At 40.0% G+C, this 25,715-nt stretch overlaps 1 protein-coding gene and 2 long non-coding RNA genes across 3 annotated transcripts; all 3 read right to left on the bottom strand.

Moving 5' to 3' along the window:
• Positions 1-7,691: 7,691 nt before the first annotated feature.
• On the bottom strand, positions 7,692-12,814 carry plvapa (plasmalemma vesicle associated protein a). The gene is made up of 6 exons (XM_085804247.1): positions 12,210-12,814; positions 11,778-11,838; positions 10,925-11,643; positions 9,706-10,675; positions 9,067-9,124; positions 7,692-7,998 (listed from the first exon to the last, which is right to left on the bottom strand). Exons 1-6 carry the CDS (start codon positions 12,603-12,605, stop codon positions 7,965-7,967), a joined length of 2,238 nt encoding a protein of 745 aa, XP_085660373.1. The 5' UTR covers positions 12,606-12,814; the 3' UTR covers positions 7,692-7,964.
• Positions 12,815-18,046: 5,232 nt separating this feature from the next.
• Positions 18,047-20,522, bottom strand: LOC146970687 (uncharacterized). The gene is made up of 3 exons (XR_015038040.1): positions 20,411-20,522; positions 20,151-20,342; positions 18,047-19,394 (listed from the first exon to the last, which is right to left on the bottom strand). It is a non-coding gene; the product is annotated as an uncharacterized LOC146970687 (long non-coding RNA).
• A 1,426-nt stretch (positions 20,523-21,948) lies between these two features.
• Positions 21,949-25,252, bottom strand: LOC146970686 (uncharacterized). The gene is made up of 3 exons (XR_015038052.1): positions 24,989-25,252; positions 24,251-24,442; positions 21,949-22,138 (listed from the first exon to the last, which is right to left on the bottom strand). It is a non-coding gene; the product is annotated as an uncharacterized LOC146970686 (long non-coding RNA).
• Between the last annotated feature and the right edge of the window lie 463 nt (positions 25,253-25,715).

Raw genomic sequence — 25,715 nt, 5'->3', positions numbered from 1 at the left:
CATGTAAACTTGTCCCACAAGGGGAAAATTTGTTTTGGGCACAGTACAGTAGTCTGTGCTTCAAAAATGTTAAAAAGACATTATCACACTATCACAAAATATTGTCCCTAAAAACCAAAAACAACACACATCAACAACATCACATAAAAGGTAGCATATCCACACTGACACAGAAGACAATTGTATTCATGTCTTCTCATATTAAAGCAGAAGTAAGCGATCCGGTCGTTTTGGCTAACTTCTTGGAAGTCGGAAGATATAACTATTTAAGACTTATATTAACACAAAAATTCCGCTTACTTCTGCTTTAACTGAAGAAGTGAATGAAGTTTCTTTAGACTACTACTGACACATGGCTGCAGCCAGGCCCCTGGGCCAAAATGTCTCCCAACACACCTAACATGCTAACCTACAGTGTCATGTTGAACAGTGCAGAAAAATACAAACACAATAGCAAAAAAGAAGAGAGAAAAAAGCACAAATTAAGAAAGTCATTGCACCCACCTCTAGAAAATAAAACAATACTTTCATTTGGTGTTGATCAAACTAATCACTAACATGTTCCTCTCCATACATGTTTTTCACTGGCCTATATAAAGTACTCTGTCATGATTAATAGTGTGTTAACATAGTTTTCCACATAAAAAATGGAAAGCACCACTACCCTGACTTCCTCGTGAGACACTGGGGATTGATTCTGGGCCCCATTGTTTGTGCTGTAGGCTGACCAGAGAAAGAAACTAGAGTGTATCTAGATAGTTAGCATGAGAGGAAACATCAGAGAGACTCAGCCACATGTCTGAGCTTCAGTCAGATCCAGGCTCAGATATGAAGTAACCAAAACCACTGACTACCGGATGTATGAGGGGTTTGTGCAGTTCTCATCTAGTATTAGTTTATTTGTTGTAAATGACAGACACAGTGTTAGTGGTGCCAGTGTAACCTCACTCTGTTTCATGTCTTTGTCAAGCTATAGCTACCTGCCCTCTGTCCCCACAAGTTGACTGTTTCCTGAGGGTATGTGAATCAGTTTTATGAGGTCTTGGAAACACACTATTTGGACATGTTAATAAGGTTAAGTGATGTTCAGCAATGGAGCAAGCTGTTTCCTCCATGTTTTCAGTCATTGTGCTAAGCTAATTTACCCTGCTACTAGCTATGGCCTCAAAATGACTGCAGCACAGTGGTATAATGCAAAAGAAATGAAAAAAAAAAAAAAAAAACTCAAACTTTTACAGGGCAGTTGTCTGCTTTACTTGGCTGGTCATCCACAGCAAGATGCTTCAGCAACCTATTTTGTATTTTCCTTCTCAGTAGGTAGACATATTGCACTCACGAACTGTTCCTTCATACAGTCTATTGTTTCAACACAATGAGGCTACATACAGTAGGCTATATAAAACAAACCCTTTGAACATGAGTTGTCAATCAGACCCATTCCATAACAGTGTCTTTAAAAAGTATATTGGGGAGTCCAATGAGAGTGTAATCACCTTATCACCATAAGGTACTTATATGTATCATTTCTAGTGCCAACATGCATAAAAAGTCTTTCTGTGCAAGTGCTTGGCCTACAAGTTTAGGAAGACACTAATACAATTTCTTTGGCTCAATTATTCATCCACACCTTCCGCTGGTGCCATCACCCAAAGGCACATCTGTCTGCCTGTCACTGGTCCTCACTGTCATGTCAACACAGGGACAGATTGTCCCTCAGCTTGGTCTGTTTTTAGAGGCTGTGTTTTGTCTGAGCACAATAAGCACTGATGACAGCCAGACACACCGATCATTGTGACTGTGGACTGACATCTGAGAAAATGAACCACATCACTCAAAGTAGTGACTTGTGTTGTAGTTACTTCCCCTGACAATTCTCAGTTAAATATGTCCTTTATTTAAAATTGAGAGAGAGAGTAAATTTATTTTGTATGTACAGTATTTTGGGAGTATAAATACTTATTGATCACAAATTTATCTCAATTCCAGTGCAGCAATACACCACTGTGGTCACTAGGTCGCAGCAGCTTGCAGGTTAAGGCGAAAAAGGCATCAAGGAAGGTTCCAGCTGCTGTTGATATTTAGAAATGTGAAGTTAAAATTACTTCATTACATCCCGTAAAGTGAAGTGTTAAAACATTTTTTTCCACCGAGTCAGTTGAAACAATGGGCAAATGTGTCATTTGGGTATAGGTGATAATGAACGACATAAGAAAAGCTTGTCAACATGACAGGAAACATATTTGCACAGTTCACTATGATCCTGATGATTTTCCAGTCAGCCAAAGACGTTTTCACACTTCCTGTGTCTCTTTCAGTCTAATAAAGTGATTCCAAAGACAACCAACCAACTGACCTTTAATATCCTCACCGCTTCTCCTGCAGTAAGCTGGACATCCCAAATGTGGAAATTACTTCATTACATCCCGTAAAGTGAAGACAAAAGAACTGAATATGAATATAATATGAATATGAAAAAAAGGGAAATACCTTCATGTGGTTGAACAACAACAAAAATATACAAAGTTACAGATAAAATCTATTTTCAAGGACAGATCGTTTAAAAAACGGATACACTGGCAAATCAAAGGTGAGAATCTTGTCTTGTCCTTGGATGCCTCTCAAATACAAACAACAAAAAAGGCCTTTGACCTGCAGCCCCACCTCTGTCAGAATGTGTTGGGAAAGTTCATGGTAAAACTGCTGAACTTAAGAAATTACTGTGACTAAAATAAACTAATGATGATTCTTGGTTTCATTTTCTGTTCAAAAGAGAATCAAATCGAAGGAAACGGATGCCTGGTAAGAGAAGAGATAACCTCCAGACAATTTATTAAGTACCTCAGAAGAACAGAATAATGTTTGGTATCACGCAAAGAGATGTCATTTGTTATTTCTGAGTATGACAGGTCTCGGTCAGAGTGGACATCCTTCTGTTGAATCACAGAGCGTCCTTTCACCTAGTGTCCCCAGAAACAGTTGAATGGCTCTTAACTTGTTTATACATACACTTGGTGGAATGACTGATGTCTCTCAGTGGGTGTGACAGGTTGAAGTGGCCTTAGCTGTGTTACTCTTTTAGCACACTAGATGATCAGTAATCTCCTCTATATCCCTGTCTGTGGTGTTGCACCAATAAGGCTATCTGTGTGATGGATAATCAATGACATAGATAAACTGGACAGGGTTGTAGCCAGTCTGGGCTCACAGCAGCTCAGCTCATCACATCCAACAAAAGACATTTGAGGAAAGTCATTTGTTACTCAGTTGTGTCCAGTTTGACAAGTTTTTTTAATTTTTATTTTATTTTATATTATTTATGACAACATCTTCTGTACTGTGTTGCTAATTCTTATTGAGATAAGATAAGTATAGTTAACTTACCTGATAAACCACTGGTATATCGGCTTTGTCATTTTGAGAATATGACCAATATGCTGGCATGACTCAGCATTTAACTTGAAACGCCATTGTGCAAACCAAAGGATACCGATGATGGTCTATCCCTGGCTGTCCTCACAGGCAGATGTGTCCAACCAAAAGTTATATTGAGCTGTAGCAAGTTATTTGGGTGGGGATATACACACATCTTTCCATGCTGCGCTTCTCAGGCCATGCACTGAACTCCAGAGTTTGTCTCAGTTAGTCCTAGATCTGTGAGAATGTTGCTCAGATAATCTGTTTATGAAGTCATGAATATTGCTTCCTTTATGTTCAGCAGCTACAAGATCCTGTGAGTGAAATAGGTGACATGAGCCTAACTGTCATGAGGCCATTTTAATCAACCAGAGAGTTTTACTTTGTTAACACTTTGAAGACGACCATGTGGGTTTAAAAACCAGCAAACAGAGTCTGCAGACAAAGGCTCCCTCTCTTTAGAAATCACAATTTAAAACCTGTCTTCAATTGCAGCACAGCAACAACCTCACCCACCAGCATGGCTGTGGAGTATTCTTTGGTACACCAGTGCATAACAAGATAACACATTGATTCTTTTTTTATTTTTTAGATTGGTTGAAACTATTCCAGTTGTTTGTAGATTAGAGTGAGATTTATTTGATTTGTCGAATTTTTTTTTTTTTTTTGTAATTCAAGTTTTTATTTCTTTTATCTCTGGTGTATGACAGTAGAACATTTTACATTTTCAGACATCTTATGCATGTGAGGTGTCAGTGGCATAGCAAAACAAAAATAAAATAAGAATACCACATCAACGATGTAAATGATATAAATGGTGCGATGATGTAATGATGTATAGGGGACATATTGATGCATTCATATAACTGGAAAACATATAGGCTACATACAACAGGTGGATACATACATGTTGGATACACTCAGAAAACGGTGTTCAAGCTGTAGGATCATCAGTCATAGTGATGTGAGTCCAAAACAAGTCCCAGACTGGTGCTTTGACCTTATTGTTGTTATTCATCTTGTCGAGCATAACTTCATATGAAGCTGTTTTAACCATAATGTTTATCCACTCTTTTAGTTCAGGGGCTTTAGGTGTTTTCCACAGTTTAAGTATTGCCCTGGCAGCCGTCGTAGTCCCTGCCATGATTACAGAGAACTCTCCACTTGATATGTTTACTATTTGGCTTCTGTCTCCTAATAGACATAACCTGGGAGATAACGGTATGTCACTCCCCAGCCATTTGCTCAAATTGTCCAGGACTGTTCTCCAAAAAGGCTGAATGACAGGGCACTCCCAGATACAATGTAACAGAGTACCTACTATGTCTTTCTGGCATTTCCAACACAAATTATCGTTCATTATGCTGGCTGATTTGTCGAATTTTTGATCCAATATGGCATTCATGTCAGAACCGATTACCAATTCAAAATCAGAAAGTTCAGCCAGTATACTATTAAAAAAAAAAAAAATTAAAAGCTTTTCATACAGTATGAGTTTGGCACATATATGTTGATAAATGCCACTTTTCCTTCATTATAAATACACTTAATGAGTGCAACTCTACCATCTTCATCACCTCCTTTACTAATGATAGTTACTTGTAGTGCTTTAAGTATTAGCATTATCACCTCTTTTGTTTTATTTAAAGCAGATTCAGAAGCACATACTTTATAGAGGTGGTTTTCCAATCTGTTAACATCATCTCTATGTAGATGTGTCTCCTGAATCATAGATAAATCAATTTTGTTTCTTGCTAATAAAACAGGCTACTCTTTTATAAGGATTAAATCATTAAAGCCCTTTAAATTGCAGTAAAAAATATTCAAACTGGTTTTCTGACCAATAACGTTTAGGAGACGGCAATCTATAAAAAGACTCTGAATTATAGACATAGACACATTACTTTTAGGTAATTCCTGATTTTAGCCCAGCATGAAAGACACAGAGAAGATTCTGTACCACCCCAGCCCTTTGACCTATCCACAAAAATATCATCAAAAACAGTTGTGACATATAGAAAAAATGTTGTCCTGGTTGAAACTATTCAAGTGAAATTACTTCAAACTTTCGACCATGACATAAAATAATAGATTAAAAGCACAGAGTCATGTTTCATGTATGATTTAACACCTGGGTGTTTGTGCTACACAATAAACCAGAGAAGTTTTGCTTTGTTGACATCACATGCACAGTGTTAGTGCTGCATGAATGCCCGTAAAACTGAGGCTGCGTGGGTCTACTTCCTCAAACAAAGGTTACATGAAGTCAAACCCAACCTCTTTAAGCAGTTAAACTGAGCCATGTTTTCCTTTCCATAACTCCCCTGCTGATAGAGGTCAAGGTCAAAGTCAGCGTTCTGCTGAAGGACTTTAACACAAAGGATGCCTGGGGCTGGAGGGAAATTTTCCCCTTTGGCTGTTTCCAGCACTTCTCTCTCCCCCCTCTAACACTGCAATGTCTGCACAAGAGAAAGGGTATTGCCCCTTGATGTCATACCAACGTGGGCAGCCATCGGACCTCGAGGGAGGCCAGACAGAGCGGAAATGCAATTAGAAGTCACAGTAAGAAAGGGGACATTAGCAGCCACAGACAAAGGAGGTCACCATCCTGCAACATCAGGTGAGGAAGGAGGTTGTAATCACCCGTTCCTTTTCCTGCATTGGTCCACGGCAGGACAGGGTGTGACCTGCGACAAAGTGGCCCCAAATCGTTCTATGTGGTCTCAGCACCCATGAGAAAGAACTCTGAACTCTGAGGTCACTTCGCCTCAAACTGACAATGTACTGGCAATCCTGATCCTGGTGGCACAATGGGCTTAGTAATTAACGACCGACTTGAAAAATACCGATGGGTTGACGAACAAATGATGGCAAGTCTTACTCATGATAACATCGTTTTACTCATATCAATTACTGACTAAAATAATCATTTTAATTGTCATACTAAAGGCATCTCATACAGTATGGGGCAGTTAGCCCAGTGTTTTGGAATGAGATCCACTTTGTATCAAGATAAAAACCTAACTTTAAATTCTCAGCATCTCTTAAAAATGTCCTATTCAACACTAAATGCATTTTCCAAATCTTTTTATTGAGGTTTTCCAACAAGATGACATCAAGTGATATCGTACAGTATGGGAAAAAGACATTCACAACAGTATGTCGGTTTAAACTGCTTTTTTATTGTAAGGTCAAAACAGAAGTGTAAAAGTGTTAAAACATTTTTTTCCACTGAGTCAGTTGAAACAATGGGCAAATGTGTCATTTGGGTATAGGTGATAATGAAACGACATAAGAAAAGCTTGTCAACATGACAGGAAACATATTTGCACAGTTCAGTATGATCCTGATGATTTTCCAGTCAGCCAAAGACGTTTTCACACTTCCTGTGTCTCTTTCAGTCTAATAAAGTGATTCCCAAAGACAACCAACCAACTGACCTTTAATATCCTCACCGCTTCTCCTGCAGTAAGCTGGACATCCCAAATGTGGAAAAACACTTGATGTTAAACAAAGGATATCCTTTAGACGGGAAAGAACTCTCCCTTTGCTCAAGCTGAAGTACTGCATTTATTAATTGGCGCCAACACAATACACACTTGGTTCTTGAATTAACAGTATGTCTCCGTTCTTTCACAGGGCAATGAACAGGATGTTTGTGTGTTCTCATGGTTTGTTTTCCTGCTCCATTTTGCTTCCATAGTAATGTTGTTGTTGTCAAAATGGGATAAGTAGGCTACCCCTGAGCTTTTCTATCCAATAACATTATCTATTGCAGTCATGGGAGGAAATGTCCCATTTATATTTCACAAAACTTAAAGTTTCCATTTGTTTGCCATACATAAAACCCACATTTTCCCTTTTATTTGTTCTTTCTTGCAGATATTAGAATTAAGGATGTCTGTGTTCTCTATGGATAATTGAGGCAACTTTGTGTTTTTCTGTTTTTAACAACAGCATGTATACAAGAGCATTTCCAGGTTCCTCCTGTCTGCTTCCACTGGCCTGTTGGCAGGTAAACATAAACATGCTGAATGGATTAAATGGCGTTGCCAGTAAATCTTCCATGAAACATCACAGACGGGGTCGAAGCAGTCATTTGCAGACAATTAGCCACACAATAGGTGACGCACACAGGGACAAACAGTTATTTCCGGGTCTGAATAGAATAATATCATAAATAGCCTTGTTTATAAATAAAAGATAGGCACACTTGATGTGTTTATGTTGAAACAAAGCTTTTATTTTTTATTTACATTCAATAAGTAAATGGTTGTACATGTGCTTATTCATGATATGTGGTTACTGTTGTTACAAAAATTCACATTTTACATTTCAAAGTGCAAAAATTATTCAATTAACTTTTGTATATGCAATTGTATAAACATAAACATAGTACACACAATGTATAGTACACATAATGTAGGCCTATATAAGTTTTATATAGTACATTTATTCTTATACAACATATGAACTCTGATTAGCTTGCATTTGGCTGTGTGCAGTTGATGTAATGGATAAATCCCTGTGGCTCATCAAGATAAGGTGGACTAACCCAGCATCCTGGAGAGATCTTGTTTGTCCCTGAAAGAAAGAAAGAAAGAAAGAAAGAAAGAAAGAAAGAAAGAAAGAAAGAAAGAAAGAAAGAAAGAAAGAAAGAGAAAGAAAGAAAGAAAGAAAGAAAGAAAGAAAGAAAGAAAGAAAGAAAGAAAGAAAGAAAGAAAGAAAGAAAGAAAGAAAGAAAGAAAGAGGTTATTACATTGTACATCAAATGTAGTTCGTACGAGTCTCACAGATTTCAATTAATGTCCACAAACTAAAGGTCCCATATTTTACACATTTATTTATTTATTAATTTTATTTAAAGTGAGTCAATAAGGTGGGTGTGGTTTTAAGAACCAAAAACCATCTCTCTGGAGCTCTAGTAACACAAAATTTGGCAGTGCCAACCAGAGGAGAGGAGGGTTTTTTTGTCTCTTTTCTCATTGGCCAATCTTTTCTGAAAAAATGAACAAGAATAAAGCAGATGTGTAATGAACATGTAGAGAAACCATATCCTGCAAGACCGGGTGGGGGGTCTGGGTGTGCTGGGCTTGAATCGTGGCTGAAATCAGTGACTGCTCTGTTGTGACATCACAAAGTTATGGGAGACTCATGTCTCTGTGGTGCACTTTGATACTTTGTACAGTACAACATGTAAATCTGGCCTTATACAATATGAGCATACATAATTAAAGCACACCATTGCATGAGGTAGCAATAGTATGACTTTCACACACGCCGTCCTAGTGGCAAAGATCATGAAATATGTACTCATGTGTGACTGAAAATAGTCCCCAACAAATGCATTATTTACCTCTGTTTGAACATTTGATTAAAACTAAAGAGCACAGCTGTGATCAAATCATTTTGCCTCTTTGAAAACTCAAAATTTTAAAAACTTAAAAAAAAAAATTAAAACCAATATGGTGATAAGAAGCATAAAGAGGGTAGGGGGGTTGTATTACACAGAGATTAATTAATGTGTTGCTGCTTTTGTCTTTCATTGGATTTATTGACAATGAACCAAATATAACATATTAATTATCAGCCTGATATGAAAACATCTTCACATGCACTCTGAACCTGCAGTTGAGAAAAGTTTATACTCACTCCGGGCTCGGGGGGTTGATGATGCGCTGCAGACTTTGAATATGCTGAGCCACGTTGACTGTTGGTAAAACATAAGAGAACAGTGATTTGTCATTATTTAGCCATTAGAGGGTCATCAATCAGATGCTTTTGACCTTAATACTATTAAAAACTGCAAACAGGGAACAGGTTCCACAGATGTTAAACATCATTTTAAGTTTAATGAGCTTGTGAAATTATTGATTAATACATGCAGTATGTAATGTCCTGGTTTTCACATGCATTTTATTTAAGGTCTAGTTCACCCAGATTATCTATTTGTCGACTCAGATAGTTGTGGTTTTAGTCATCTGTTTTATCCATGGCCCCTGAGAATTGTGTTTGTGCTGACATTTCAAACGGACTTTATACTAGACAGACTGTATAGAGGGAACAGTTTCTGTTTTTATTTTTTATATTTTCCAAGGTTTTGAGCACTGCGCGAATACATGTCCATTCAAAAATGTCAGAAATGGATTTTCTCAGACCCTCTGCAAATTATCATTATCTCCATGGCTTGATTCCATGTACTGTATGTATGTTTGTGAGCAAATCTTTGTAATCTGGGTAGAGCAAGCCTTTATTTTGAAATGCATGCTTCTGCATTTACATTAGTCTTACCTGGGCCACTTGTCCTTCCAAACGTTGATCCAGTATTTCCACTTACTAGTCCTCTCCCTGTTCCACTCCCAGGCTTACTTGGACTTGAGTTACTATTCCCCATCCCAAACCAGGACCCAAACCCTTGAGAGCTTTTCCCATTTGATGGAGTCTTATTTGCACCTATCCCACGTGAGTCAAGGCTTGAACTTGAGCCAAGGCTCGAACTTGAGCCAAGGCTCGAACTTGAGCCAAGGCTTGAACCTGAGCCAAGTGACCCAGAGGATGACCCCAGGGTTGATGTGCCTCTTCCACCCAATGCTGGCTTATTTGCACCTATCCCACCTGTTCCAAAGCTTGACAAACCTCCCCCATTTGAACTAGGTTTATTGAATCCGGACCCAGTGGAGCCCAGGCTTGAACTTGACCCTGGTGATGAGAAGGATGAACTTGAGCCCATTCCAGTGGATCCTAGCTTGTTGAAGCCTGTACCACTGGAGCCTAGGCTTGAACTTGAACCAGGCGATGAGAAGGATGAGCTTGAAGAGCCCGTTGCAGTTGACCCTGGCTTGTTAAATCCTGTACCGCTGGAGCCGAAACTTGAACTCGACCCAGGTGATGAGAATGATGAGCTAGAAGCCCCTGTTGCAGCTGATCCTTGCCTATTGAATCCTGTACCAATGGAGCCAAAACTTGAACTTGACCCAGGTGATGAGAAGGATGAGCTAGAGGCGCCTGTTGCAGCCGATCCTTGTCTATTGAATCCTGTACCAATGGAGCCGAGATTTGAACTTGACCCAGGTAACGAGAAGGCTGAGCTAGAGGCGCCTGTTGCAGCTGATCCTTGCCTATTGAATTGTGATCCAAAGCTAGAACCCAACCCACCAAACTGACCCCCCGCAGAAGAACTGGACCCACCACCATTAGGCAAATTCCTCCCAGACTGACTAGATGTACCCATCCAAGAGGTCGACCCACCTCCAAAGCCCGGCTGGAATGAAATAAAAGTAACGTCAGTATGGGAACATTTGATTCTTACCCATGGAGTTCATTAACACAGCTCCTTTTGTCATTTTGTTCTTTAATAGTAGATATTACATATATGCTATATAAATAATCATTTACTTAGATAAAGATAAATACAGCCATATACAGTCATGCTGCTGTTCAGACCACTGTAGAGCCTATAACATGTTCATATAATGTAATACATACATAAGTAATGGTGCTTTTGTCTTACCTTAGGCGTACAGGTCATGTTGAGATGCCTCAGTTGCATTGCGAGGTGATCCATCTCTTTGCTTTTATACCTGACACTTTGCTCCAAGACCTCTTTATCTCCAATAAGCTTCATCTTCTCCATCAGGAGTTTCTCCTTGTCTTCATCATGTTTCCGCTGAAGCTTGTCAAAGTTCTGTTTGTGCTGCAGAATCAGGCCTGTGCGGTTCTGTGTGCACCAGCGGTAGTCCTCGGTCAGTCGCCAGTTCTCTGCCTTGAAGCGACTGTTCTCAGCCTGGATTTCTGACACCTGGTCGCCCACAATGTTCAGGTAACGCTGGAACTTGTCCTCCACCTCTCTGGACAAGTTGGTGCAATTGGCTCGGATCTGCTCCAGGTGATCCCTCTGCCTTGGACAGGTGAGCTGGAAGGGAATGTACTTTGGGAAGAGGGTTTCGATCTTCACTAGGAAAGCTTTGGAGACATTGGAGACACCACTCAGGGACTGGGAGAAGTCTTCTTTACATCTCTGTTTATAGAACTGCAACTCCTTCTCTTGTGTGGCTTTGTCTCTCCTCAGGCGGATAGCCTCCAGGTTAATGTAGTCTCTTTCTTGGGCAGTCTGCTCCATTTCCACCCTCATCAACCTGACTGTTTGGGTGAAGTTGGCCTCAACAAGATCAGACCTGGCTTTCATCCGTTCAAACAGCAAACCACAGTTACAGGTATCAGGCACGGCCACTAAAGAAGTTGTAAAACAAAAAAGAAAAGAGGGAAAAAAAAGGGGGGGGGGTCAACAAGATTAAGGAGAATAACTATGTTTCATTTACTGTTCGATAAATTTTGGGTTGACATAATTACTTAAACTAACTTACCCCGATTGTTGCAGTTTTGACCTGACATCCTGATCATCAGCAACTCCATTTTGCATTGTTGCTGTTCATATGATCAAAAGCAATCCATTAGTGTTTTAGTGATTCATTCAAGACCACTTGTGTAATGTAAAGAATCAGTTAGAACAACTGATTCAACTTGATTACAGTTACTTTTATATTCAAACTGTCCTAGAAATATGACTGTTCTCATTATCATTGTAAATATTCTCAGTATTTGAAACCTAACAGTAGTTGATGACACATCTTTTCTAATTTCATCACTTTTTATGGTGGTTGATACATGAGAAATCCAAATTAACAAAGATGTTAAATTACACAAGAGAACACACAGTAAAAGTAAAGAAAGGAACTTGCATATTAGAAATGATAATTAAAAGTAAATGAATAATTTAAATAATCTTAGCTCCTCACCTGTGCCTTGTCCATGTCTTGGATAATGACCAGTGAGATGTTGATGTGGTGGCGCATATTGACCAGGTCCCAGTCATTACGGGCCTTTTCGGTCAGGGTGGCGTTGAGTAAGTTGGTCAGGTTTTTCCTTTGTTGCCTGAGGGCGACATTTTCAATGGAGAGTCTGCTGAAGCTCTCCTCCAGGTCCTGGATGCGGGCTGTGGATGCAGAGTCCTGATCTTTACCATAGACCAGGAAGAGTACAAGACTAACTATGATGAGAGACTGAATAAGTGAGGAAAAGAAGAAGACAATGCGCATGTAGTAGCCACAGCTTTTGCCCTTGGAGCGGTACTGCATCTTCTTTTGGGCCTGCGGGCTGTGCTTGGACACCTGGGAGTAGCCGCTGCTGTACATGGCTGCTGATAGCTAAATCAGGATGAGAAAGCAGTAGTACAGTCCCGTTCAAGACTTGAAGATTACTATGAGTGGCTAGTCAAGTTCAAAGCTCAGGGGTCCATCTCTGTCTCAGACTGACCTAACAATTTCACAGTCCATTTCGTGCTAAACTTGTGCCCCTTCCTCTAAAAAAAAAAAAAAAAAAAACCCCAAAAAACCAAGATGCTAAAGATGTGTGTGAGACGTTCTCTGCAGTGTTGATAAGATGAGGGTTGGTCAGGTTGTGGGCAAAGTGTAAACATGGATATGAATTTATAAACTCTTCCTGGGATGGGAAGTTGTCCTGCCCCCAGTCTCCTCCCTCCATTTGCAATCTCCCCTCACCATTGGCCCCCGTTATCCTGAGGTTATCAACACACACGGCCAAATCTGATGCATGTACAATGCAATCCAACTCGCTATCTCTCTAACACACACACACTTCACACGTCAGTATTTTTCTTGGATGAAGCTCTGCACAGTCAAAGCGAGAGAACAGCAACTTGGGCATTTCCTCATTTTGTCCTTGCATGTGTTGATCAACCATTTTTCAAGCATCATAGCAACAATGCTGAATGGATCTAAAATAGATACAATACTTATTGATTGGACATTTACATTGACACCACCTTCTGTTTTCTATTGTGACCACAGGCCATAAAGAGCCATGTGCAGCTCTTCCATAAATGTGCCAAAAACATTTTTTATGGGATCATGGACAGTGTTTTCCGGTGTAGAGCCGGCCAGGAGGACAATGGATCATGTTGTTCCTCTGACGTTCTTGTTCAGTGGCTCTTTGATGCTGTGGGTCTCAGTCCAACATGATGACGTGGGTAAGATGCCCTCTGTCTCATAGGAGGTGTGCACACACACTCATACAAACACACAAGCGGACACACACACACACACACACACACACACACACACACACACACACTCCATTTGAAATGAAATTCAAGAGTCTGACAGTTACAGTCAGATCTTTTTCCTGTCAGGCATTGTTGACGTGCCAGGCCTCATCTTGACAGGAAGCAGTAACTCATAGAGGAACTGGTGATGGCGAAACCTTCAGCAACATTTAGGATGAGATCCCAGATAAAAGGCGCAAACAAACGCAGGATATCAGAGGCAAATAGAAGACATAAACAGATAGAGTGTTGATTTAATTGAGGTTGAAGTGTGTTGTTTATATCGCCATGTTTAGACAAGGGTGTGGGAGGGCATTTGTTTTCTTTTGCTATATTTGCAATTTGGATTCATTCACAGGATGGTGTCAGCCTGGCTCGCACACCGTTGACAAATGAGTAAGAAAGGCCTGTTGCATAATTTACACACTCGAGTAATTGTCTTTTATCAATTAGAGAAATCTTAGTTTATGAAATTGTTATTCAGGTAAAAGGTTATGGGCGTTTTGCCGAGTGTTGCCACTTGATTCCCAGCAGAGCAACTGAGCATGTAATGCTGTTCAGTTAAACTAAGAACCAATCATTTATTATAACTAAAACATAAAATAAACATACAATGAGTTGTGCAAGTCTGCATGACTCACCATGAAGGCAGTGATTGGATGAGTGCTGTGTGTGCTGTGGAGGTGTTGGATATGCAAAACAAAAAGGATGTCACCAGATGGAAGGGAGAGACAACTAATGTGTTTGTGAACAACCAATCTCCACAACCAGTCTAAGGTTTCAGAACACATACATAGGTGTAGTTGTTTCTGAAATTAGCAATATCTGACAAAGTTCAGTCATGCTGACATGTTAAAACTTTCGTGGAGTTAAAACTTTCGTGGAATATAATTTCTTGACTAATCCAGCATCAAACCAACAGTTTCTGCAGTGGATATAAAATATAGTTCATAAATTCATCGCAACACTGTTGCAGAATTTCCCATCACTGTGTTGCACCTGCAGTACTTTTGTACCTTTTGTACACTTCATCAATACCAGCTCCATGAAGTTCAAAGGGATAGTTCAACATTTTGGCAAATTGACCCATTGCCATAATCCCATAATCCCTATAGTCATAGCAGTAGGTTCGTTACCTTTAATTGTCAGTGCAAGCTATTTTTAGAACGGCGGAGCAGAGCCGCAAGCTGCTCAGAGCTAAGCTACGGAGGCTAATGGGATTTCTTGGTTTCGCTCATCAAACTCATCAAATACACAATCCAACAACTCCAAAACGCTCTCGTGGACAAGTTGTGACCTGCACATTCACCACGCTATGAGATAATAACAGAACGTTGCAAGGCAGAGTTGTTTTCAAGGTAAATGCAGAGACTGCTTGCCGAAAAACTGCCCCCAACAGGTAACAAAGCAACTGCTATGACTATAGGGATTATAGCAATGGGCCAATTTGCCAAAATGTTGAACTATCCCCTTAAGTCTACAGACTGTGCTGGTCTTCCATCATCTGAGGTGTTGGGTCATTATTTCACGTTTTGGGTCATTAACTTCTTGTATCTACAGTGTTCTACTTAAGTTCCACTGCAACCGCCACACATTAAAAATATTTAACGATCACAATGGTGGAAGCAGTTTTAGCTATAGAAAGTAGTTCTAGAGAAAACTTTATCTAAACCATATGTTTCCAAACCAGCCAAATACTGTAATTTAAGTCTCCTCAGAAGCAACTTTCACATCATGTGTGAAACAGAAGAATTACATCCAGCAGCCTCAGAGTGCAGTTAAGGTTACACAGTCTGAACAGAACGTCACAGCTCTTACAGGGGGCTCTGGATGTCACTGATTACACCCTCAGTGGGTCAAGTAGAGAGGGAAGACAGCTCTATTGTTTTGGTAGTGTTTATGATATAAAATGTTCTGCTGGCACAAAGCAAACTGAAGTTGTTTACAGGGATGGCTTCCTGTCAGCTGAGGGAGTCTGTTCAGATTTTCTTGCTCTGGTTTGAACACTCTGTGATGGACACTAAAACTAGGTCTGTGACTGACATTACCCCTTCACCTCTGTGGTCGCAGCTGGAGCACAAACCAGTGTTTGAGAAGAATTCCTCAAACTGACCGGCAGATTCAAAAAAAATGTCTGAATGGATTCAAACTGACTGGAGGATATGAGATGATGAGAGAGTATATATTGCAGTGTTTGCTGTGATATCTGAAAGATCAAGAGTTTACAGCAAAGTCACCTGAGTGAACCCAATACTCAACCTATACCCACAACATCGACAAAGTGGCCTGTGTTGACTTTAAGTTAACTTATCTGAGGTATTGATCCCCGAGTCTGTTTTCTATGAAAATTGAGCTTTTTCAGTTGTTGGTGTCAGCTGCTGAATAAACAGGACCATTCCTAAACTTTAGACCATAGATATGCTTCATATTACATGAATAATTTTATTTTTATTTTATTCAATTTTATTGCAGAACTATTTATCTAAGTTATAAACTATAGAAGAAAACACAATCATAACAGAGGATAGATGTATAACTTTTCACACTTCCGTCTGCTAAAGTCTTTTTGATCATTAAATCGACATACCAACATGGACTAGTAATTACCTCTTAGTGCTACTTCTACAAACAGCATGAGGATGGTGAAAGGTTTAGTGGTGTGCGTGCCTGGAACGGATATATCCAGTATAGAAGGATATAAGTCTTTCCTGTGTAAAGGGTGGCTGCACTGTACTTTTGTAGAACACCCTGAACAATGCACGAACATCGACAAGCGAGAACAAACAGGTACATACTCTACTGGTCTGAAAATCACATTAAAGGTGCCCTCAATCCTGCAAAATGTCCAAAGATAATGTCCAGATAAATCTGGATAGTCACAGACACCACATCTTTAAAAGCTCTAATTAAGGTCACTGGTCCTCAGATAGACCCTTACAAACATGCATACAGTACAACAAGAACAAACAACATAAAATGCACAATAGTAAAATAAAAGTCCAATTACGAAAACTAATGAAAGGCATGTGATCATCCAATACAAATTCTTCTAATTTTGACATAAAAATGATCATTTCTATGATTCATTTTGATTTCTGTGACTTTGTGTCTATGTGGAAGAAGCTGACAAGGATTTATGAGAGAAAATGTTATTACACAGACAATCCCCGAATCACTGAACTACAAAACACAGGAGCTTTCATCATGTCACTGAGCACCTAAATATATTAGCAAGGTTAATAAAAGACTGAACATTTTGCTTCTTCAGAACAACAGTAAGATATTTGCAAGTCAAAAGTATTAAATGATCACTTTTGATTATGGTAGAACTGTTTTTTAAAAGGTTGATTTGATTTTAGAAACTAGTTTCAAAGAACTTTTATCTGAACCGAATGTTTCCAGACCAGTCGAATTTTGTTTATCAGCTTAAGAAGTGCTCTCAGAACGTCACAGCCACAGTCATAACAGAACGTACAGCTCTTAGAGGGGGCTCTGATTACACCCTCAGTGGGTCAGGTAGACAGCGAAGACAGCTCCATTGTTTTGGTAGTGTTTATGATATAAAATGTTCTGCTGGCACAAAGCAAACTGAAGTTGTTTACAGGGATGGCTTCCTGTCAGCTGAGGGAGTCTGTTCAGATTTTCTTGCCCTGGTGAGAACACTCAGTGATGGACACTGAAACTAGGTCTGTGACGTTACTCTCTAACTTTGACCTGAGTCGCTGCAGCTGGAGAACAAACCAGTGTTTGAGAAGAATTCCTCTAACTCAGTGGTTCCCAACCTTTTTTGTATTGTGTACCCCCTGAGCCTTTTCACCGTGCCATGAGTAACCTCTCACTCATACTGTACCTGTTGATGATTCTACAAAAGTGGTCATACACAACTGTAACTGTAAGACATTTTACATGTATTCTCCTGCATTTTAATTGTTCCTGGCTGTTTTTGTGTTTATCGTCTCCACATTGTCACACTAAAAATAAAACCCTTTTTCAAAAAAAGGGTCTTATGTTCCCCGCTGTTGCTGGTCCATGGACTCTCTCTATTTGTCAATTCAATTCAATTCAATTCAATTCAAAAAACTTTATTGTCTGTCACAGGGACAGAAAATTGTCACCAGTTTGGGCTCAGTTAAACATAAACATATAGACACCAACATAAAAACTCACATTAAAAAAATCTCACATGTCTGGACTCTATCTATCTATCTGGCCTGTCTAGCCTCTACCTGGTCTTTTTACTAAACTTAACCAACTCCTTTCTTCATTGCCTAAACCCAACCAATGGGACAATTCCACTTCTCGCTCAAAGTCACAAGTCAACTTCTCATTCAGAAATAGGCAAACTACACAACTACACTTGCGACCAAAAATTGCATGTTCCCCGGGTCCTTTTCGGAAAAAGTGGGGAACATAGGACCCTTTTGGGCAAAAGCGGAGAACATAGGACCGTTTTTCAGAAAAAGGGTTCTATGTTCCCCAGTCCCATACAAAGTGGGGAACATAGGACCCGGGGAACATAGGGGATGATCCCGTGCAATTTCAGTGTCTGTGTTGCTATTGTTTCATTACATTCATTACAATGCATTTCTCCTCTCCTCTGACGGGTGGGGGGGCTCCCCCCTCCCTCCTCTCTCACAACACACACACGTGCACTCAGACAGCGGAGAAGAAGAGAGGAGGCGAGAGAGGAGTGTTGCCGTAATATCGCCGTTTTTTAAACGATGTATACAGATGCGCCGTTTTAGCTTCAATACTTTTGACAACCCTACACAGAGTTGTGCCACAGGTTGTTGTCTTCTGGTGAGAACCAATTGTGGTGTGCACGTACTATTCTAGTAATGGGCTTATGAAATGACATAGTATTTACTTGTATTTACTCATCTTGGAAATAAATTAATAAATGTTTCCACGTACTCCCTGCAATGTGCCCTACTGGTTGGGAATCACTGCTCTAACTGACTGACTAACTAATAAAAAATAATCTCAAAGTTACTGATTTAACAAGACCATAGCATGCTGTTTACTAACTGTCTTAACTGAGGATAGGAGATGATCAGAGGGGAGATCTTACAAAATAGTCACTTGACTGAACCCAACACTCCTCAACATACACCCACAACATCCACATAGATTTGCATGTGTTGACTTTAAGTAGTACTAAGTACTACTGCTTTAAATGACTAGCCTAAAACATGGAACACAAGCAAGTCTTCGTGGCATATTGGACTTGAAACTTTATTACCATTACAACTCATCTTACACTTTTAGTGTGAGGGGGTAAAGAAAAAGTCTTAATATATGCCCAAATGTTATGTTGATACATATACAGAGATACAAAATAATATAATATCATATTTCTATTACTATTTTTGTAGTCCTTTTTTTTTTTTTTAATTTGGCACTAAAAAAAACGTATAATATAATATAAAAGTGGCTCATGTATTTAACAGCTAATACACTTGTCTTGTCAGTATTGTACATAATACTGACATGTATTTATGTAAACATTAACCATGTTTAGATGCACACAATTCAGTTCATTATTTTCAATGGTAGGCTACAGCGGAGAACGGAATCAGTGCAACGCACACACACACACAGACAATGTAGTCAATATACTATGTAACACACTGACACCTAGTGGATCAATAAGGCTACAGCAGCTGGAGGCTGTCTATTGATCAGTGCAGTGGGTGTTTGAGATCTCCATGAAGTAAATTTAACTTCAAATCAGTGAAATCTGCTCTTCAAGACGTCACACTGATAGAAAGCTCCATAATCCTACCTTCAGCTGTAAGTTGTCCCACACGGCCAGTAGCTGTGCCCCCTCCAACACCTCCTGCTCCTGAAGAACCATCACCTGGATCAGTGGAAAGACAGCATTGATAAGTTGAAGATGGCCTCTTTACAATTTCCAAAGTGTATAACCAGTGGTGGCACCTAATTGGGGGGGGCTACGGTGGGGCCTGATTGTTTATAGGGGTGCAAGTGAATTCTGATGCAACAAACATCAACAAACAATACTACAATGGATATTGATATAAGAGTTACTGATCCCAGGTTAATAGGCTACAAAAGTGAAATGCATGTTACTAAATGTTATCATACAACAAAGCAAGCATATTTAACTCCTTGTATTTAGAATCAACAAATGCCAAACAACAAGCACAACCAACAAACAATAAAAACCATAGCCACCACAGAGAACATCTGTGGATTTACAAAATAGTGTAACTGTGAGCAGAAACAACTGTAGCACAGCTTATAGTTGAATATAGTGATACAAAGCCATTTTACAAAATAATCTGTTGCATTGCTTGTGTGTCACTGCTCTCACCCACTCTTACTACTGTCTCTCACTGACTCTTGCATCTCTGAGACTTTTACAGGAGGGGCTTAAGACTTTGATTGACGTTGATTCATGAATTTAGACACAGAGACATAAGTATCTGTATTTTGTTTGTTTTCTTACAGTGACTTTAGGGGAATCTCTGTATGAACAGAAACAGGAACAGGAACAGGAACAAAGTTGTGGAGGATTGATTGACACTATGGAGCCAGACAGGTAGCTTGGTTAAAACTAAGACAACTATAGATGTATTTAGGGAACACATACCTATACATTGTGCCTGATGAGACCATTCGCCATTTTCACATGCGATTGTGGCCCACCAACCCTTCACTGCAGGTTTAAGTCCTTCATTGCAGATATAGGTGAGCTGGGTTCCACTAGAGTAAGTCTCCTGCCTCGGGGCAAAGACACCACCAGGCAGTTCAGGAGCGTTACAGGACTGTGATTCACTTTGTGCTGAAAAACAACAACAGGCAAGATGACATAGTTAAGTTATTGTGTATGAAAATACTCAATGCCCTCACCATGTAGCACTGCAGGAAACCAAACGTGGAGAAGACATCCAAAATATCTGTTGCACATCTTGTCAAGGCTGAATCATCTCACGACAACGCAGAGCAAAGACTGCCGTCCAGGGGCCTGTACCACGAAGCAGGATCACTGGCTTAGCGAGATAACTTCAGGGTTAACCCTTACTTTCCGGTACCACGAAGCTGGATTCATTCTTACCGAGGTGAGTTACCATGGTAACTTACTCTGAACGGCAAACCTGCTCCGGGGCAGGGTAGCTTTCAGGATTGATCTGAACTCCGGTGCGCTCACCTCGTTTCTCTCTGACGTGTCGGTGCTCATGGTTGTGATTGGTCTGCTGCCTTGAATCCGCCCTTTATACGTACACGTTCACAGATTCACAGCAAGACAAGCCGGGGTTGAGTTACCGAGTTGATAACCAGCGTCGTGGTACCGCTGATCCGGAGTGACAGTGTTGTGGATAGGTTCAGCTGGATAGGCTGACAGTAAGCCTGGGTAGGCTGAGCTCGCTTCGTGGTACAGGCCTCAGATCTGTTCTTCAAACATAATATGCTCTCAGGCTAGATCCACAAGGCCATGGAAAATTATTTGTTTTACAACTGTCAACAAAAAACTAATGATCAATGATGATTCAGAGTCCAAATTTACAAAACGATTTCCCGGATTGCGGTGTTTTCAGGTTCAGGTCAGGTGCCTCCACTCGTTTAATTATTTATCCATCATTACCTCGGGATGAGCATAATAGTTCAAAACAAGACATTTCTGATCTTTGGCTGCTTCTGAGAACAACACACACCTGCAGTCCAGTCTCACAAATCAAGCTTGACTATTCAAACAGTTTTTCAACATAAAGACATTGAATGGTGGAAATGTGATCGGCATGTTCCAATAATGCATTCACGAAGGCCTCATAAGGCATGACTCAGCATTCATACATTGGGTTACATTGCTATGGAATTATGAATTGGGAAATTATTTCAAAAAGTGAAAAAGTGAAATGCATGTTACTAAATGTTATCATACAACAAAGCAAGCATATTTAACTCCTTGTATTTAGAATCAACAAATGTCAAACAACAAGCACAACCAACAAACAATAAAAACCATAGCCACCACAGAGAACATCTGTGGATTTACAAAATAGTGTAACTGTGAGTAGAAACAACTGTAGCACAGCTTATAGTTGAATATAGTGATACAAAGCCATTTTACAAAATAATCTGTTACATTGCTTGTGTGTCACTCCTCTCACCCACTCTTACTACTGTCTCTCACTGACTCTTGCATCTCTGAGACTTTTACAGGAGGGGCTTAAGACTTTAATTGACGTCGATTCATGAATTTAGACACAGAGACATAAGTATCTGTATTTTGTTTGTTTTCTTACAGTGACTTTAGGGGAATCTCTGTATGAACAGAAACAGGAACCGGAACAGGAACAAAGTTGTGGAGGACTGATTGACACTATGGAGCCAGACAGGTAGCTTGGTTAAAACCAAGACAACTATAGATGTATAGGGAACACATACCTATACATTGTGCCTGATGAGACCATTTGCCATTTTCACATGCGATTGTGGCCCACCAACCCTTCACTGCAGGTTTAAGTCCTTCATTGCAGATATAGATGAGCTGGGTTCCACTAGAGTAAGTCTCCTGCCTCGGGGCAAAGACACCGCCAGGCAGTTCAGGAGCGTTACAGGACTGTGATTCACTTTGTGCTGAAAAACAACAACAGGCAAGATGACATAGTTAAGTTATTGTGTATGAAAATACTCAATGCCCTCACCATGTAGCACTGCAGGAAACCAAACGTGGAGAAGACATCCAAAATATCTGTTGCACATCTTGTCTAGGCTGAATCATCTCACGACAACGCAGAGCAAAGACTGTCGTCCAGAGGCCTGTACCACGAAGCAGGATCACTGGCTTAGCGAGATAACTTCAGGGTTAACCCTTACTTTCCGGTACCACGAAGCTGGATTCATTCTTACCGAGGTGAGTTACCATGGTAACTTACTCTGAACGGCAAACCTGCTCCGGGGCAGGGTAGCTTTCAGGATTGATCTGAACTCCGGTGCGCTCACCTCGTTTCTCTCTGACGTGTCGGTGCTCATGGTTGTGATTGGTCTGCTGCCTTGAATCCGCCCTTTATACGTGCACGTTCACAGATTCACAGCAAGACAAGCCGGGGTTGAGTTACCGAGTTGATAACCAGCGTCGTGGTACCGCTGATCCGGAGTGACAGTGTTGTGGATAGGTTCAGCTGGATAGGCTGACAGTAAGCCTGGGTAGGCTGAGCTCGCTTCGTGGTACAGGCCTCAGATCTGTTCTTCAAACATAATATGCTCTCAGGCTAGATCCACAAGGCCATGGAAGATTATTTGTTTTACAACTGTCAACAAAAAACTAATGATCAATGATGATTCAGAGTCCAAATTTCAAAACGATTTCCCGGATTGCTATGTTTTCCGGTTCAGGTCAGGTGCCTCCACTCGTTTAATTATTTATCCATCATTACCTCGGGATGAGCATAATAGTTAAAAACAAGACATTTCTGATCTTTGGCTGCTTCTGAGAACAACACACACCTGCAGTCCAGTCTCACAAATCAAGCTTGACTATTCAAACAGTTTTTCAACATAAAGACATTGAATGGTGGAAATGTGATCTGCATGTTCCAATAATGCATTCACGAAGGCCTCATAAGGCATGACTCAGCATTCATACATTGGGTTACATTGCTATGGAATTATGAATTGGGAAATTATTTCAAAAAGTGAAAAAGTGAAATGCATGTTACTAAATGTTATCATACAACAAAGCAAGCATATTTAAAGCAGAAGTAAGTGGTCCGGTCGTTTTCGCTAATGCTGCGTTCCAGGCAGGCTTTTGAAATCGTAAATTACAGCTTCAAGTCACAACTTACGACTTTGTAGCGTTTCAGGCAACCCACTCGTGTTTTTCCGACCTGTTTTACCGGTGAAAGTCACTATAACGGCCACTCGTAACTTCCGACCGGTGAACTCGTGCCAGATCGAACTGGTACCACTTCACGGTCGGAAAAATACGAGTTTCCTTGAACGCACCATAACAGTCCTCGTCCCTACGTCGCCACATTCACGGCGTTCCTTGGCTGCGCACACAGCCCTGCATGCCGTTCTCTCTCCTCATTGGATAAAAACTGTAGGATACGATAAATGTTTTCTCTTCGGCTCAGAGCAGAGCAGAGGGACTGAGAGACCTGTGTTTCAGTCCAAACACTCTATGTAAGTGATTGCTGTTGGAAGATATAACTATTTAAGACTTATATTAACACAAATATATCACTTACTTCTGCTTTAACTCCTTGTATTTAGAATCAACAAATGCCAAACAACAAGCACAACCAACAAACAATAAAAACCATAGCCACCACAGAGAACATCTGTGGATTTACAAAATAGTGGAACTGTGAGCAGAAACAACTGTAGCACAGCGTATAGTTGAATATAGTGATACAAAGCCATTTTACAAAATAATCTGTTACATTGCTTGTGTGTCACTCCTCTCACCCACTCTTACTACTGTCTCTCACTGACTCTTGCATCTCTGAGACTTTTACAGGAGGGGCTTAAGACTTTAATTGACGTCGATTCATGAATTTAGACACAGAGACATAGGTATCTGTATTTTGTTTGTTTTCTTACAGTGACTTTAGGGGAATCTCTGTATGAACAGAAACAGGAACAGGAACAGGAACAAAGTTGTGGAGGATTGATTGACACTATGGAGCCAGACAGGTAGCTTGGTTAAAACTAAGACAACTATAGATGTATTTAGGGAACACTTACCTATACATTGTGCCTGATGAGACCATTTGCCATTTTCACATGCGATTGTGGCCCACCAACCCTTCACTGCAGGTTTAAGTCCTTCATTGCAGATATAGATGAGCTGGGTTCCACTAGAGTAAGTCTCCTTCCTCGGGGCAAAGACACCGCCAGGCAGTTCAGGAGCGCTACAGGACTGTGATTCACTTTGTGCTGAAAAACAACAACAGGCAAGATGACTTAAGTTATTGTTTATGAAAATACTCACATATCCAATCAATAGCGGACAAATATTTAATGAAGATATTATTGATTGGAGCAAAGAAAGCTATAACAAGGAAATGGCTACAACCCAACGCACCGACACTGGAAGACGGGACTGTTCACCAAATCTACATCATGGAGAGACTGACATTTGCTCTAAAATTGCATTCGGAGAAATTTAAGAGTTGGTGGTCCAAGTGGATCAGATATACAAGACCACTGAGACCTGAACTTCTTTAAGTACCTCTATTACAAGGCTTGAAGTACCAGTCTATTAATCTTGATGGAAAAATGAGTAAATGTAACTTCTTTTGTTCAAATGTTCTTATTTAAAACATTGTAAAATGAAAGGGGGAGTAATAGCTTGGTTAATATGTTAACACTATTGTCCAAATACATGTTTTTGTTTTGCTCTGTATGAGTGTAATGGCGCTGAAATGACTTTGTATGTTTCTCCCTGATAAAAAAAAAAAAGAAAATATTCAATGCCCTCACCATGTAGCACTGCAGGAAACCAAACGAGGAGAAGACATCCAAAATATCTGTTGCACATCTTGTCAAGGCTGAATCATCTCACGACAACGCAGAGCAAAGACTGTCGTCCAGATCTGTTCTTCAAACATAATATGCTCTCAGGCTAGATCCACAAGGCTGTGGAAGATTATTTGTTTTACAACTGTCAACAAAAAACTAATGATCAATGGTGATTCAGAGTCCAAATTTCAAAACGATTCCCCGGATTGCTGTGTTTTCCGGTTCAGGTCAGGTGCCTCCACTCGTTTAATTATTTATCCATCATTACCTCGGGATGAGCATAATAGTTCAAAACAAAACATTAATGATCTTTGGCTGCTTCTGAGAACAACACACACCTGCAGTCCAGTCTCACAAATCAAGCTTGACTATTCAAACTGTTTTTCAACATAAAGACATTGAATGGTGGAAATGTGATCTGCATGTTCCAATAATGCATTCACGAAGGCCTCATAAGGCATGACTCAGCATTCATACATTGGGTTACATTGCTATGGAATTATGAATTGGGAAATTATTTCAAAATAAAAAAGTCTCCTAATTGCGCCTGGAAATACAAGAACAAAATACCCCTGTTCAGTATTCTATTACAATGCTTCATAACAGACACAACAAATGTTAAATTGTATAATTATGATATCATTTTTTACTAAATACTAACCTCCAATTTGTCTGTTTAGATGACACC

This window comes from Trachurus japonicus, chromosome 17 (assembly GCF_045865225.1).
Source record: "Trachurus japonicus isolate A0001 chromosome 17, Traja_1.0".
NCBI lineage: Eukaryota > Metazoa > Chordata > Actinopteri > Carangiformes > Carangidae > Trachurus > Trachurus japonicus.
The sequence above is the reverse complement of the archived record's forward strand: the minus strand, read 5'-3'. Positions and strand labels throughout refer to the sequence as shown.